Here is a 13177-nt window from a genome sequence, read left to right as displayed (position 1 = left end):
AGCAGTAAGAGTTCTCTCTCGTGCTGTAGGGGACCCCCTCCGTCCAACGTTTCCTTTGCTGGGGTCTACGATTAACTAAATCGAGTTGGTTGGTATGGCAATAAAATATTTGGGGTATTACAAATTTTATTTTAGCTGGAAGATTGACGTCTTTAATAAAGTAAAGGAGGATAAACCAATGTAGCGTAATCAGCCCAAAACGGACCAAACTTCTCCATGTATTACTTTAGGTTGTTCTCCTAACGTCACTGTTTGGGTCTCCCACAGTTTTTGTGGCGGTTTTTGTCTCCGTGTTATTATTCTGCCGACACCCGTGTTGTATAGAGGGGACTCAGCCCGTGATCCCGCTCGATACTACCCCTACCCGGCTCTGACCTAAGTATACGTCGGGAAGGGGTTAAAGTTCCACATTTGAACCTAATAATTTAAGCGTAACTAAACGTTCGATTAACTTTTGATTTTCTAGCGTGTGTAATATAAATATATTTTGTAATATACCTTATTAATTACTTTGGGGCTCCTTTTTGTGTTGTGTGGTTTACATGGCCACTCTGACACTTTTCTACTACTTTTAAATTCTTGTATTTTTCATGTTGCTATAGCAGAAATCCGTACACCGTTTCAATGTACACGGTGTACGGATTCTGCTGCCAGTGTGTACGGGTGGGCGACGTCAGGAAGGTCTCTCTGCCTCTGTGTACTATACAGTTCTCTATAGACTAGCAGGCAGCAGAGTGCAGGGAAGAGAATGTAATGCGCTCTGCTGCTGTCCGGTCTCAAGTATGTGACAGGCGCTTCACTAGGAGAAGAAGCGCAGGTGTGGCGGCAGCTCCCTGTCCCCTCTCTCTCCCCCCCCCCCCCCTCTCTATGCACTAGTGGAACCAGCAGCCGAGTGCAGGGAAAAGAATGTAATGTGCTCTGCTGCTGTCCGGTCTCAAGTATGTGACAGGCGCTTCACTAGGAGAAGCACAGGTCTGGTGGCAGCTCCCTGTCCCCTCTTCGCCCCCCCCCCCCTCTCTCTATGCACTAGTGGAACCAGCAGCCGAGTGCAGGGAAGAGAATGTAATGTGCTCTGCTGCTGTCTGGTCTATAGTGAGTGACAGGCGCTTTACTCTGAGAAGAAGCGCAGGTCTAGTGAGGGTACAGGGACCCGCCAGACCTGCGCCGCTTCTCCTAGTGAAGTGTCTGACACTCACTATAGAACGGACAGCAGCAGAGCTCATCACGTTCTCTTCCCTGCGCTCTGCTACTGCCGGTTACACCAGTGTATAGAGAGGGGGGAAGAGGGGACTGAGCTGCTGCCAGACCGGCGCTTCTAGTAAAGCGCCTGTCACACACTATAGACCGGACAGCAGCAGAGTGTGTCACATTCTCTTCCCTGTGCTCTGCTTTGCTCTATAGAGAACTGTATGGTATGGCCCAAATTTGTTAAGTTATTTCTCGGCGACACAATGGTGACCAGTGGGTGCGTTTCCTATCATTGCCCGGTGTAATCGGCACAAGCAGATGCCCGTTCATCGGCTGATTGTAGTTCTTATGTGGCCAGGAAAATGGTCGCTCGTCCTCAGCACCTCTTCCCGTGTATACAGGGTGTTCTGCCGACCAGATGAAAAATGTATAGGACGATCAATCGTTTTGAAGGGTAACTAAACCTTCAACAAACTTCTGACGTGTCAGAAATTTTGATCGGTGCGGGTCTGAGTACTGAAACCTCCACCGATCGCTGAAACGAAGCCGCAGTAGCGCTCGTGTGCACTGAGCCGCTTTGTTTCTGATCGGCTTTTTTTCCTCGGAAAGCCAATGTAGAGATGTATGGGCCCGTTGACTTTCTATTGAGTCCGTACTCCTCCACCGTGGATTTTCGAGTAAAGCTGATTAGAAACCGAGCGGCTCAGTGTTCACCCGAGCGCTTCTACCGCTTTGTTCTAGCGATAGGTGGGGGTCTCCGTGCTTGGACCCCCACCGATCAAAACTTATGACCTGTCAGAGATTAGTTGAAAGTTTAGTTACCCTTTAACGATCGTTCGGCCCCATACTTGTGATCATTGCTTCGTTTGAATTGAGGAAATGGGTGCCAATGGACATGCTGCATTGTCGATCGGCACTCGTTTAGAGGGCAGAATATCTGCCCAGGTAAAAGGACCTTTACACTTGTTCCCAGCATCTACTCGCAGGGGACCGGAACTAAGACGGGCGTTGCCCATCTTGCAGCCTTAGAGGCGGGGTCTTAACTGGACAGCTCCATCTTTGAAGCCAGCGGCTGAACTGCTGCGGGCACCAGCTAGGAAGTATAGTAAAGCATGGCGCTTGTAGAGATGAGTGGGAGATGATTGAATATGATTGCGGCAAGTCTGCGTGAGTCCATGGTGGCTGAAGACTGTGGAGTGTCTTGAGGAAACCGCTTCATCCTGATAGGTCAGCGCCAGAGGCTGTCTGCTAGCTCCACCCATTGAAAAATCGCTGGCGGCTAAACCCACTTGGCGAGCCAGCGGTTAATTTACATATTGTTTAAGGCAATATCTCCGCAATGGGAAGGGGGGGGTGCAGAAGTACAGAACAAAGTACGCCAGACTCAGACACCGCGCCAATTACGTGAGTAACTTACTTTGTAGGAAATAGTGACTGGTTCTCTTTAAACAACAGATGCAAAACACCTACCAAATACCAAGTGTGAATGAGGCCTAGGGTAAGGGTCCTCTTCCGTAGCCCAACGTGGGCTGTGCAAATGAGCGCAATTCGACGAGACAGTTTGTTGCTCGGCGCTTTTTTCACAGGGAGCAATGATTGGTTATGTATAGAGAAGAGCGATCATTACTACGGTCGCTCGTCCCCATACATTTCTATCATGACGGCAGCACGTGTCTGTTTACACACCAAGATGTGCTGTCGACAGCGATAGAGATTGCTGTATAAACGATATGATCAACCCATAATTGAGCGTTTAATGATCGGGAACGGCAATGAATGCCCGTTTATCGTGATCAGTGAGAATTCTATCAGTTGGATCACTGCCGATCAGATATTGATAATCGATCCTGGTGATAAATATTGATTATGAGAAGACCTATTTAAGGCTCAAAATAGATCACGAAGGGTTAAAAGAAGCATTAGTAGCAGTTCCCTTATATATTGCTTTTATTTGAAATGCTTCTCCATGGTGCCATGCATCGCTCTAGCAGCAGAATACAGTCATCGTTTACAGCAGAATACAGTCATCGTTTACAGCAGAATACAGTCATCGTTTACAGCAGAATACAGTCATCGTTTACAGCAGAATACAGTCATCGTTTACAGCAGCTGTACTCTGTGAATGGGTCCTGGCAATGTTTCTACATGACAATACACTAGCATATCTCGTCCCGAGCGTCTTTACCAGCGCAGACCTCTGATTACCAGATAAATGCCACCGGTGAAGGGGTTGTCGATGACATGTTACGTCCTGAGGCTTTCTACAACGACGTAATGATACGCTCCCGTATCCCGGCGCCAGCAGCACTGCCCTCACTAAACATGGCTCTGCGGGAGCGAGTCACGTGACACCAGCGCGACCTCAGCTCGTAAAGCGCAGCGCGTCACGTGGGAGGACGAGGCAGGTAAGAAGGACGGTGCCGGGACGGCTTGTTTATGCTAGAAGAAATGCGGGATGTGTGTACGTTATGACCGGAGCTTTCATGCTAGAAACTGATGAGTGGCTCCTTCGTTCAGGTCTTTTTGCCGGGTGAGCGGGGGCGCATGCGCAGTATTGCTCCTGGCAGCACGGTTGGGTGCAGTGCGCGGTTGTAGTAAATACCTCACGGTCCTTTATTGTCTGCAGCAGTGCTCTCCAACCTGTGGAACTACTACTCCCAGCATGCTAAATCCATAGGCATTAAAGGGGTTTTCCTATAGCCACACTAAAGGAGATACATGTGTGATTGATGGGGGTCCGACCGCAGGGACCACCAGTGATGAGAACATGGGACCAAAAGTCCCCAGACGTGCTCCATGAGAACTGAGCGTATGCTCGACCAGCGCTCCATCCATTTCTATGGGACTTCCAGCACCACTGTCTCCGGCTCGCAGGAAAAAGAAGCGGCATGCCCTATCTCCGGGTGTTTACGTCTCTGACCTCCCATTGACATCAATGGGAGGCAGAGAAAGCGTATTTCACTGTTTTTTGTCCGCGGCGCTCAATGGCCTTGGGTGAAAATTGGCGTGCAGCCAGAGCAAAATCTGCCTCAGAATTCCAAACAGAATTTTAAATGACAAGTGATGACTTCTAGCTGGACGCTGTATCGGTCAGAAGTGCCGTTCCAGTGTTTTCACGCCGGTCTTGTGTCAGCGCCTGCATTTCATTGGTAGTCAGTGGTAAGGACCACCTGTCCCCTAGGGCTAAACATGCCCCCAGTGATTGGTGCTTTACAAGAGGATGTGACCTAAATACAGCCCACTCCTCGTGGTCAAGGCTGCGCATGTGCAGCCCGAACTCCTCCTCTATCCACGCCAAACCCCTGCTTCTCCTAGATGTCGCGACTAGATAGACGCATCAGCCCTCTTTATAGCGCCGCGTGATAATGTCTGAGAACACAGCGTTTTTAAACATTTGCTTACACACAGTCACACCGCACTAAAAAGGGGGCTGATGTGTCTATGAATATTCAAGTGCAGTCCCGACACATCTAAAAGAAGCTGCGCCAGGGAGAAGCGGGGAGAGGTTCAGCAGGCTTGGATAGAGCGGAGGGGTTTAGGAAAATAAAAATTAAATCCCAGTGACTTCATTGGATCGAAACTGAGGACTGGAGTTCTGTGGTCACGTGACCGCCACTGAAAACAGCGGAACGGAGCATTTGACCTACACAGGAGCCATCTATAAGGAAATAGTCCTTCACAAATGCCAGAAGTCTAGCAGCAAAATGGGGGAGCTGGAGGCCTTGGTACTGGAGGAACATATAGATATAGTTGGTGTTGCTGAAACATGGCTGGCCTCTTCACATGACTGCGCTGTAAATCTAAAGGGTTTTACACTGTTTTGGAAAGTCAGGACAAATAGGAAAGGTGGTGCTGTATGTCTGTATGTGAGAAATGATATGAAGGCGGTGGTGTATGTCTGTGAGAAGTGATGTGAAGGCGGTAGTGTATGTTTGTATGTGAGAAGTGATATGAAGGTGGTGGTGTATGTCTGTATGTGAGCAGTGATATGAAGGCGGTGGTGTATGTCTGTATGTGAGAAATGATATGAAGGCGGTGGTGTATGTCTGTATGTGAGAAGTGATATGAAGGCGGTGGTGTATGTCTATGTGAGAAGTGATATGAAGGTGGTGGTGTATGTCTGTATGTGATATGAAGGCAGTGGTGTATGTCTGTATGTGAGAAGTGATATGAAGGCAGTGGTGTATGTCTGTATGTGAGAAGTGATATGAAGGTGTTGGTGTATGTCTGTATGTGAGAAGTGATGTGAAGGCAGTGGTGTATGTCTGTATGTGATATGAAGGCGGTGGTGTATGTCTGTATGTGAGAAGTGATGTGAAGGCGGTGGTGTATGTGTGAAGGCGGTGGTGTATGTGTGAAGTGATGTGAAGGCGGTGGTGTATGTGTGATGTGAAGGCGGTAGTGTATGTGTGATGTGAAGGCGGTAGTGTATGTTTGTATGTGAGCAGTGATATGAAGGCGGTGGTGTATGTCTGTATGTGAGAAGTGATATGAAGGCGGTGGTGTATGTCTATGTGAGAAATGAAATGAAGGCGGTGGTGTATGTCTGTATGTGAGAAGTGATATGAAGGCGGTGGTGTATGTCTATGAGAAGTGATATGAAGGCGGTGGTGTATGTCTATGTGATATGAAGGCGGTGGTGTATGTCTGTATGTGAGAAGTGATATGAAGGCGGTGGTGTATGTCTGTATGTGAGAAGTGATATGAAGGCGGTGGTGTATGTCTATGTGAGAAGTGATATGAAGGTGGTGGTGTATGTCTGTATGTGATATGAAGGCGGTGGTGTATGTCTGTATGTGAGAAGTGATATGAAGGCAGTGATGTATGTCTGTATGTGAGAAGTGATATGAAGGTGTTGGTGTATGTCTGTATGTGAGAAGTGATGTGAAGGCAGTGGTGTATGTCTGTATGTGATATGAAGGCGGTGGTGTATGTCTGTATGTGAGAAGTGATGTGAAGGCGGTGGTGTATGTGTGAAGTGATGTGAAGGCGGTGGTGTATGTGTGAAGTGATGTGAAGGCGGTGGTGTATGTGTGATGTGAAGGCGGTAGTGTATGTGTGATGTGAAGGCGGTAGTGTATGTTTGTATGTGAGCAGTGATATGAAGGCGGTGGTGTATGTCTGTATGTGAGAAGTGATATGAAGGCGGTGGTGTATGTCTATGTGAGAAATGAAATGAAGGCGGCGGTGTATGTCTGTATGTGAGAAGTGATATGAAGGCGGTGGTGTATGTCTATGTGAGAAGTGATATGAAGGCGATGGTGTATGTCTGTATGTGATATGAAGGCGGTGGTGTATGTCTGTATGTGAGAAGTGATATGAAGGCGGTGGTGTATGTCTGTATGTGAGAAGTGATATGAAGGTGTTGGTGTATGTCTGTATGTGAGAAGTGATGTGAAGGCAGCGGTGTATGTCTGTATGTGTGAAGTGATGTGAAGGCGGTGGTGTATGTCTGTAATGTGAGAAGTGATATGAAGGTGGTGGTGTATGTCTGTATGTGAGAAGTGATATGAAGGCGGTGGTGTATGTCTGTATGTGATATGAAGGCGGTGGTGTATGTCTGTATGTGAGAAGTGATATGAAGGTGGTGGTGTATGTCTGTATGTGAGATGTGATATGAAGGCGGTGGTGTATGTCTGTATGTGAGAAGTGATGTGAAGGCGGTGGTGTATGTGTGAAGTGATGTGAAGGCGGTGGTGTATGTGTGAAGTGATGTGAAGGCGGTGGTGTATGTGTGAAGTGATGTGAAGGCGGTGGTGTATGTGTGAAGTGATGTGAAGGCGGTGGTGTATGTCTGTATGTGAGCAGTGATATGAAGGCGGTGGTGTATGTCTATGTGAGAAGTGATATGAAGGCGGTGGTGTATGTCTGTATGTGTGAAGTGATGTGAAGGCGGTGGTGTATGTCTGTATGTGAGAAGTCATATGAAGGCGGTGGTGTATGTCTGTATGTGAGAAGTGATATGAAGGTGTTGGTGTATGTCTGTATGTGAGAAGTGATATGAAGGCGGTGGTGTATGTGTATGTGAGAAGTCATATGAAGGCGGTGGTGTATGTCTGTATGTGATATGAAGGCGGTGGTGTATGTCTGTATGTGAGAAGTGATGTGAAGGCGGTGGTGTATGTCTGTATGTGAGAAGTCATATGAAGGCGGTGGTGTATGTCTGTATGTGAGAAGTGATATGAAGGTGGTGGTGTATGTCTGTATGTGAGAAGTGATATGAAGCTGGTGGTGTATGTCTGTATGTGAGAAATGATATGAAGCTGGTGGTGTATGTCTGTATGTGAGAAGTGATATGAAGGCAGTGGTGTATGTCTGTATGTGAGAAGTGATATGAAGCTGGTGGTGTATGTCTGTATGTGAGAAATGATATGAAGGCAGTGGTGTATGTCTGTATGTGAGAAGTGCTATGAAGGCGGTGGTGTATGTCTGTATGTGAGAAGTGATATGAAGGCGGTGATGTATGTCTATATGTGAGAAGTGATATGAAGGCAGTGTATGGCTGTATGTGAGAAGTGATATGAAGGTGAGCGTGAATGAGACATTAGAGGGTGAAGATTGTGAGGAGGTTGAAACCTTGTGGGTGGAATTACAGAAGGAGTCAAACACTGAAAAAATTACTTTTGGTGTAATCTATAGACCCCCCCCCCCCCCCCCAGTTATGACTCCTGGTTATGTGACCGGCCCTGCTGTACTCTATGTACAAGCAGGAACAGTAGTACAGAGAGTACATGGCGTACAGCTGGACCAGTCACATGATGAAGAGTCATGAAGGAAGACCGTGCAACTAGACTTCCGGTCCCCCGACAGCGCTACTAAAATCAGAAAATGAAAAAAAAAACGGAATGTGAGTGTACTCCTACTGCAGGGACTACACTGCTAATAATTTTTGGTCCTCAGATAACCCCTTTAATAATTACATTTCCAATTTGATGCCACAATACTCGCATGCCTTATTTTGAGTAGAATTGAATCATGAGGAGTTCTGTTTTTACACCTATCTTCTCTTCTTCCACTTACCTAGCTTTTACAATGGCTCCATCTTCTGATGACCACAAGTTCTCCTCGTCTTGGTCACTAATCCCTGTATTGTCTCTGGAGAAGGAACGTGAGCTAAAGGAGTACGAGTCAGGACGCATCACTCCACCTTTGTCTACGTTCTTTGCGGCTTCCATCACTGACAAAAAACAAATCTCTCGTTTGTCTCAGGGTCTACACTTGCAGTACCCTCTTTCTGGTACCTTGCAGCATTTGAAAAGGGTGCGTGCCAACCAGTCTCGCCTACAAATTTTGCTTCGTTCTGTCACGCCTCAGGACCAAGTAAACCTACTAAAACCCAACGTGGACATCTCCAAACAGAGTATTGATCGTCCTGAAAAGGCCGTCGAATTCAAACCAGAAGTTAATTTACAAATTGCTGACATCCTGCGTGGCGTTGACCATAATGGCTTAGGAGGACCATTCATTGTGTCCGTTCCATCACGGGCAGCTAGGAACCAAAAGGAACAGCAAGTGTGGGGAAGCATTTGGCCCTGCACCTACCATGCTAAGCCCAAGGCCAAAAAATTGGAGGAAAGCAATAGTAGCGAAGGTGTATCTGAGCAAGAAAGGTTACGAGTTGGGAGATTCATGCATAGGGCTATAGAAGCAGCACAGCAGAATCAGTCTAGAGGGGGGAAGGGTGTTGGAGCAGTTGTGGTGGACCAAGAAAGTGGGAAAATTCTGGCAATCGCAACTGATAAGACCGGAGACGGTGGAGGTCCACTTCTTCATACGTGCATGGTCGCAATAGACTTGGTTGCTCAACAACAAGGTGGAGGAGCGTATGTCGGACTTTTTAACGTGGAAGAAGAGAATATAGAAGAACATGGAGAAAATGAAAAGAAGGTCGAACCAAAAGGAGATGAAAGTGAAAAGAGAAAACGATCAAAGGAGCAGGATGGAGGAGCCGAAGTCCCGTATTTATGCACAGGGTGTGAAGTGTATGTTACCCACGAGCCTTGTGTCATGTGTTCCATGGCTCTTCTCCACTCCCGTGTGTCTCGTGTCTACTATGGATGCAGTTCCCCTAGTGGCGCTTTGGGATCCTACTATCGTCTCCACAGTATCCCCGGTCTCAACCACCGATTCCTCGTATACCGAGGGGTACTGGAAGAAGAGTGCCGACGTTTGGTCTGTGGGGATGAGATCTGAACCCACCCTTCGCAGACTATGTTCAGAACTTTTATTAACTTATTCTTTTAAAAAAGCTTTTTATTTTTTGTTGAACACATCAAAATTTTACGCATGTTCTTCTAGATCTTCATTATCACAATGTTATGACCTTCATCAAAAGTTTGACCTTTGCCTGGCAGATTGACATTTTATATGAATAGCTATACATCTATACTAATGTGCTTTAGTCTTCCGGACTATCAGGAACTGCAGCAAAGAGTTAGATTTCTAGAGCCACGCTTAAAGGGATTGGCCACTATTTACAAAGTCCTGCTAAATAACTGCACCCTAGCAAAAGAATACAATTTCCGATTAACCGTCGGCCTTCTTTTATAGACGCCATTTCCGTGCTTTCCCCATGTCCAACAGGCACCAACCAACCAGAAATGCACGTTTCGTTTGTGAAAGGTGATAAAAATGGAGACTACAAGGGGAATCCTGTGATCGCATCGTCCAAAGCGATCAGCGATCGCGTGATTACCTCGTCCAGTGCATGCTCATTAAAGCAACAGATGCACCCGCTTGACCCACGATGTCAGTGAGCTGTAATGATTATGCGCTGGAATGAAGGACGTAGCTCGCCTCTATACTGCACGTTAGCTGTGTGGGTGGGTGTTGAATGTACTGTATATACTGTTAGAAAAGTTTGAAATAAAGATTTTTTTATTCTCTGACTCCTGTGAAATTTATTTGGAACAATGTGCAAGGTGCTTTTTTTTTTTTTTTTTCCCAAATATTACAATCACGATAAATCCCTGGATCCACGTCCCATCTCCAGAATCTAGTAATCATAACTTGTAATATTAAATTTTTCAAGAAAGTCATGAAGGCCTTTCTAGAACTTGCTGAATGAATCAACCATCACAACATCCAGTGGTAGAGAGCTCCATAGTGTCACCGCTCTTACAGTAAAGAATCCTCGCATATAATTTTCTCCTCTAGGCGTAGGGGATGCCCCTTGTCCTTGTTACAGGCCTAGGTGTAAATAGATCATTAGAAAGATCTCCGTACCGTCCAGTTATATATTTGTACATTGTAATTACATCGCCACTAAGCCGTCTTTATTCTAAACTGAATAGCCCCAATTTTGATCACCTTTCTTGGTGCTGCAATCCACCCATTCCCTTAATTACCTTAGTCGCCCTTCTTTGCACCCGATGTAGTTCAGCCATGTCCTTCTTATACACAGGTGCCCAAAATTGTGCAGAATATTCCACGTGGTATGACTAGTGATTTGTATAGAGGAAAAACGATGTTCTTGTCACGAGCATCTATGCCTTTTTTTATGCATCCCATGATTGTATTTGCCTTGGCAGCAGCTGCCTGGCACTGGTTGCTAAAGGTAAATGTGATGTACACCAATATCCCCAAATCTTTTTCAGTAGCAAATTTTACCATTTAATGCATAATTGTAGAATTTGTTTCCTCGGCCCAAAGTGCATAACCTTATATTTCTCTGCATTAAACCTAATTTAACATTCCTCTGCCCAAACCTCCGGCTTCCCCAATAGGTTAGAGTCAGCTCACACATTGTGTAAATACGGCGTATACCTGTATTATAATACCAGAAGAAGAGGCAGCACTCCAGTGTTATAAAAATCCAAAATGTATTCACCCAATATATAGGCAACGTTTCACCTTCCCATTGAAGGCATTTTCAAGCATTTAAATTTTGGATTTTTATAACACTGGAGTGCTGCCTCTTCTGGATTGTGGCTGTATTTACTTGGGGTCTCACGTTAAGTTTCCCCTGAGGATAGCACCCATATTGCATGCTACGGTGCAGCTCCTATATTTCGTCTGTTCCTGTATTTTAATACCTGTATTATGCTGTGGAAAATCCGCAGCATAATACGGTAGCAAAGTGGATGAGATAAAACAATTCTCATCCACGCGCTGCGGAAAAACGCTCAGAAATGGACCTGCGGTGTGGAATTTTATTCCGCAGCAAGTCAATAGTATTTGCGTAAAAGCTGCGTATTTGTTGCGGGTTTTCCCCATTTAATTCAATGGGGAGGTAAAATCTACGACAAATAGCAGCAGGGGCGTAGCTAAAGGCTCATCGGCCCTGGTGCAAGAATTCAGCTTTCGGCACCCCTACCTCTCCCCCAACACCTCCAGACCGCTGCGCGCGCCTATGCCCAGCCGCCTTCCCCAACAGTCCCCATGCTCCCATACTGTAATGACGGGGGTAGGGAAACGGACAAGTGAGCCCTAATCTACCCGCCACTCTGTCCCTGCCTACTTGCAACGACCCGCCCTAGGCGACGGGGTACAACTGGGCGGCGGTCCCTACACTCAGTAAGTGCACGAGACAAACAGACAAGGGAACACAAAGCAAAGGAAAAGGGGCAGTTGCCCACAGCAACACCGTGAGCAACAAGAGTGGTGAACGAGCCGAGTCAAACCAGGAGTGCACGAGGTACCAAACGCAGAGCAGGAGAGTAGTCAGTAAGCCAGGGTCAGTATGGAGCAGGATCAAATAGTTAGAAGCTGTAGCTGGGCCAGGAAACCACACGAGAAGAATCACAAGCAAAGGAGGAACAGGAAAGGCAGGTATAAATAGACAGAGGGCGGGAGCTAGCTCCGTCTGGCCAGGCTGCGATAGGCTCCTAAGCCTGTCATCCTGAGTGGTGGAAGATGGAGTCAGTCTCAGAGACATAGACTCAGGTGCAGACTGATTACCTATGGGAGTATACACAGAAGTTGTGCCTGGCAGATCCTTTACACATACAGTATAATTCTCCCCATAGCTGCTCCCACACAGTATAATGCCTGCCATAGCTGCCCCAACAGTATAATGCCCCCCCTAAGCTGCCCCAACAGTATAATGCCCCCTAAGCTGCCCCAACAGTATAATGCCCCCCATAGCTGCCCCAACTGTATAATGCCCCCCATAGCTGCCCCACAGTATAATGCCCCCATAGCTGCCCCCACAGTATAATGCTCCCCATACCTGCCCCCACACAGTATAATGCTCCCCATAGCTGCCCCCACAGTATAATGTTCCCCATAGCTGCCCTATACAATATAATGCCCCCTCACAGTATAATGTCCCTCATAGCTGCCTCCACAGTAGAATGCCCCCCTAAGCTGCCCCATACAGTAAATTGCTCCCATAGCTACCACCCCTCCCATACCCAGTATAATGCCCCCTTAGGTGCCACCATATCAGCCCCACTCCCATACCCACTATAATACCCCCATATGTGCCTAATAAAAAAATAACAATTACTTCCCTATCCCCGTTCCCACGACAGGTGGAGGATCCTTCTCCGGTCTGTGCTATGAGTGACTCAGCGCAGACAGGCGCGATGATGTCACAACATCGCGCCTGCCTGCGCAGAGCTGCTCACGGCAGAGTGAATGCTGGAGCAAGGAGCCGTCACTCCTTGCTCCAGCATTCAATTCAACTGTATCTGCATCCTAAGGATGCAGATGCAGTTGGAACTGGGACCAGCGGCGGTCACATGGGATGAAACATCATCCCAGGAGGTCGGCCTAGATGACGTTAGAGGGCCGGCCTCCAGGGATAACGTTTCGTTTTGTGATTGGCTGCAGCGCTCTCCTCTGATGAAACATCATCCCAGGAAAGCGGACATTCTGGGTGAAAAACTGCACTACAGTTTTGTGCGTTTTTTTCGCCAGAAATTCCCTTAGGCCACCGGGGCGGATATCAGATACCGCGGCCCGGTGGTTGGGTATCACTGCTGTAGAAGTTCATTAATAAACATATTTAAAATAAGAGGGCCCAGTACTGCCCCCCTGTGGAACC

At 47.1% G+C, this 13177-nt stretch overlaps 1 protein-coding gene across 3 annotated transcripts; it reads left to right on the top strand.

Annotated features, from left to right (window-relative positions):
* Positions 1 to 3512: 3512 nt before the first annotated feature.
* On the top strand, positions 3513 to 10076 carry ADAT3 (adenosine deaminase tRNA specific 3). 3 transcript variants are annotated; one of them, XM_075842551.1, is made up of 2 exons: positions 3513 to 3593; positions 8213 to 10076. In XM_075842551.1, exon 2 carries the CDS (start codon positions 8221 to 8223, stop codon positions 9379 to 9381), a length of 1161 nt encoding a protein of 386 aa, XP_075698666.1. In that variant the 5' UTR covers positions 3513 to 3593; positions 8213 to 8220; the 3' UTR covers positions 9382 to 10076. The 3 variants fall into 3 exon arrangements, with proteins under 3 accessions (XP_075698666.1, XP_075698664.1, XP_075698665.1); XM_075842549.1 differs by having other exon boundaries at positions 3585 to 3718; XM_075842550.1 differs by lacking the exon at positions 3513 to 3593 and adding an exon at positions 3604 to 3649.
* The last annotated feature ends 3101 nt before the right edge of the window (positions 10077 to 13177 follow it).

This window comes from Rhinoderma darwinii, chromosome 11 (assembly GCF_050947455.1).
Source record: "Rhinoderma darwinii isolate aRhiDar2 chromosome 11, aRhiDar2.hap1, whole genome shotgun sequence".
NCBI classification, from domain to species: Eukaryota; Metazoa; Chordata; class Amphibia; order Anura; family Rhinodermatidae; genus Rhinoderma; species Rhinoderma darwinii.
Note: the sequence above shows the minus strand (reverse complement) of the source record. Positions and strands in the feature narration are given on the sequence as shown.

Bases quoted from the DNA above. Each gene is read 5' to 3' on its own strand.
- ADAT3 (XM_075842549.1), top strand. From the start codon at position 3,685: ATGAGTGGCTCCTTCGTTCAGGTCTTTTTGCCGG. The intron at 3,719-8,212 runs GTGAGCGGGGGC...CCACTTACCTAG, and splicing joins CGTTCAGGTCTTTTTGCCGG to CTTTTACAATGGCTCCATCT.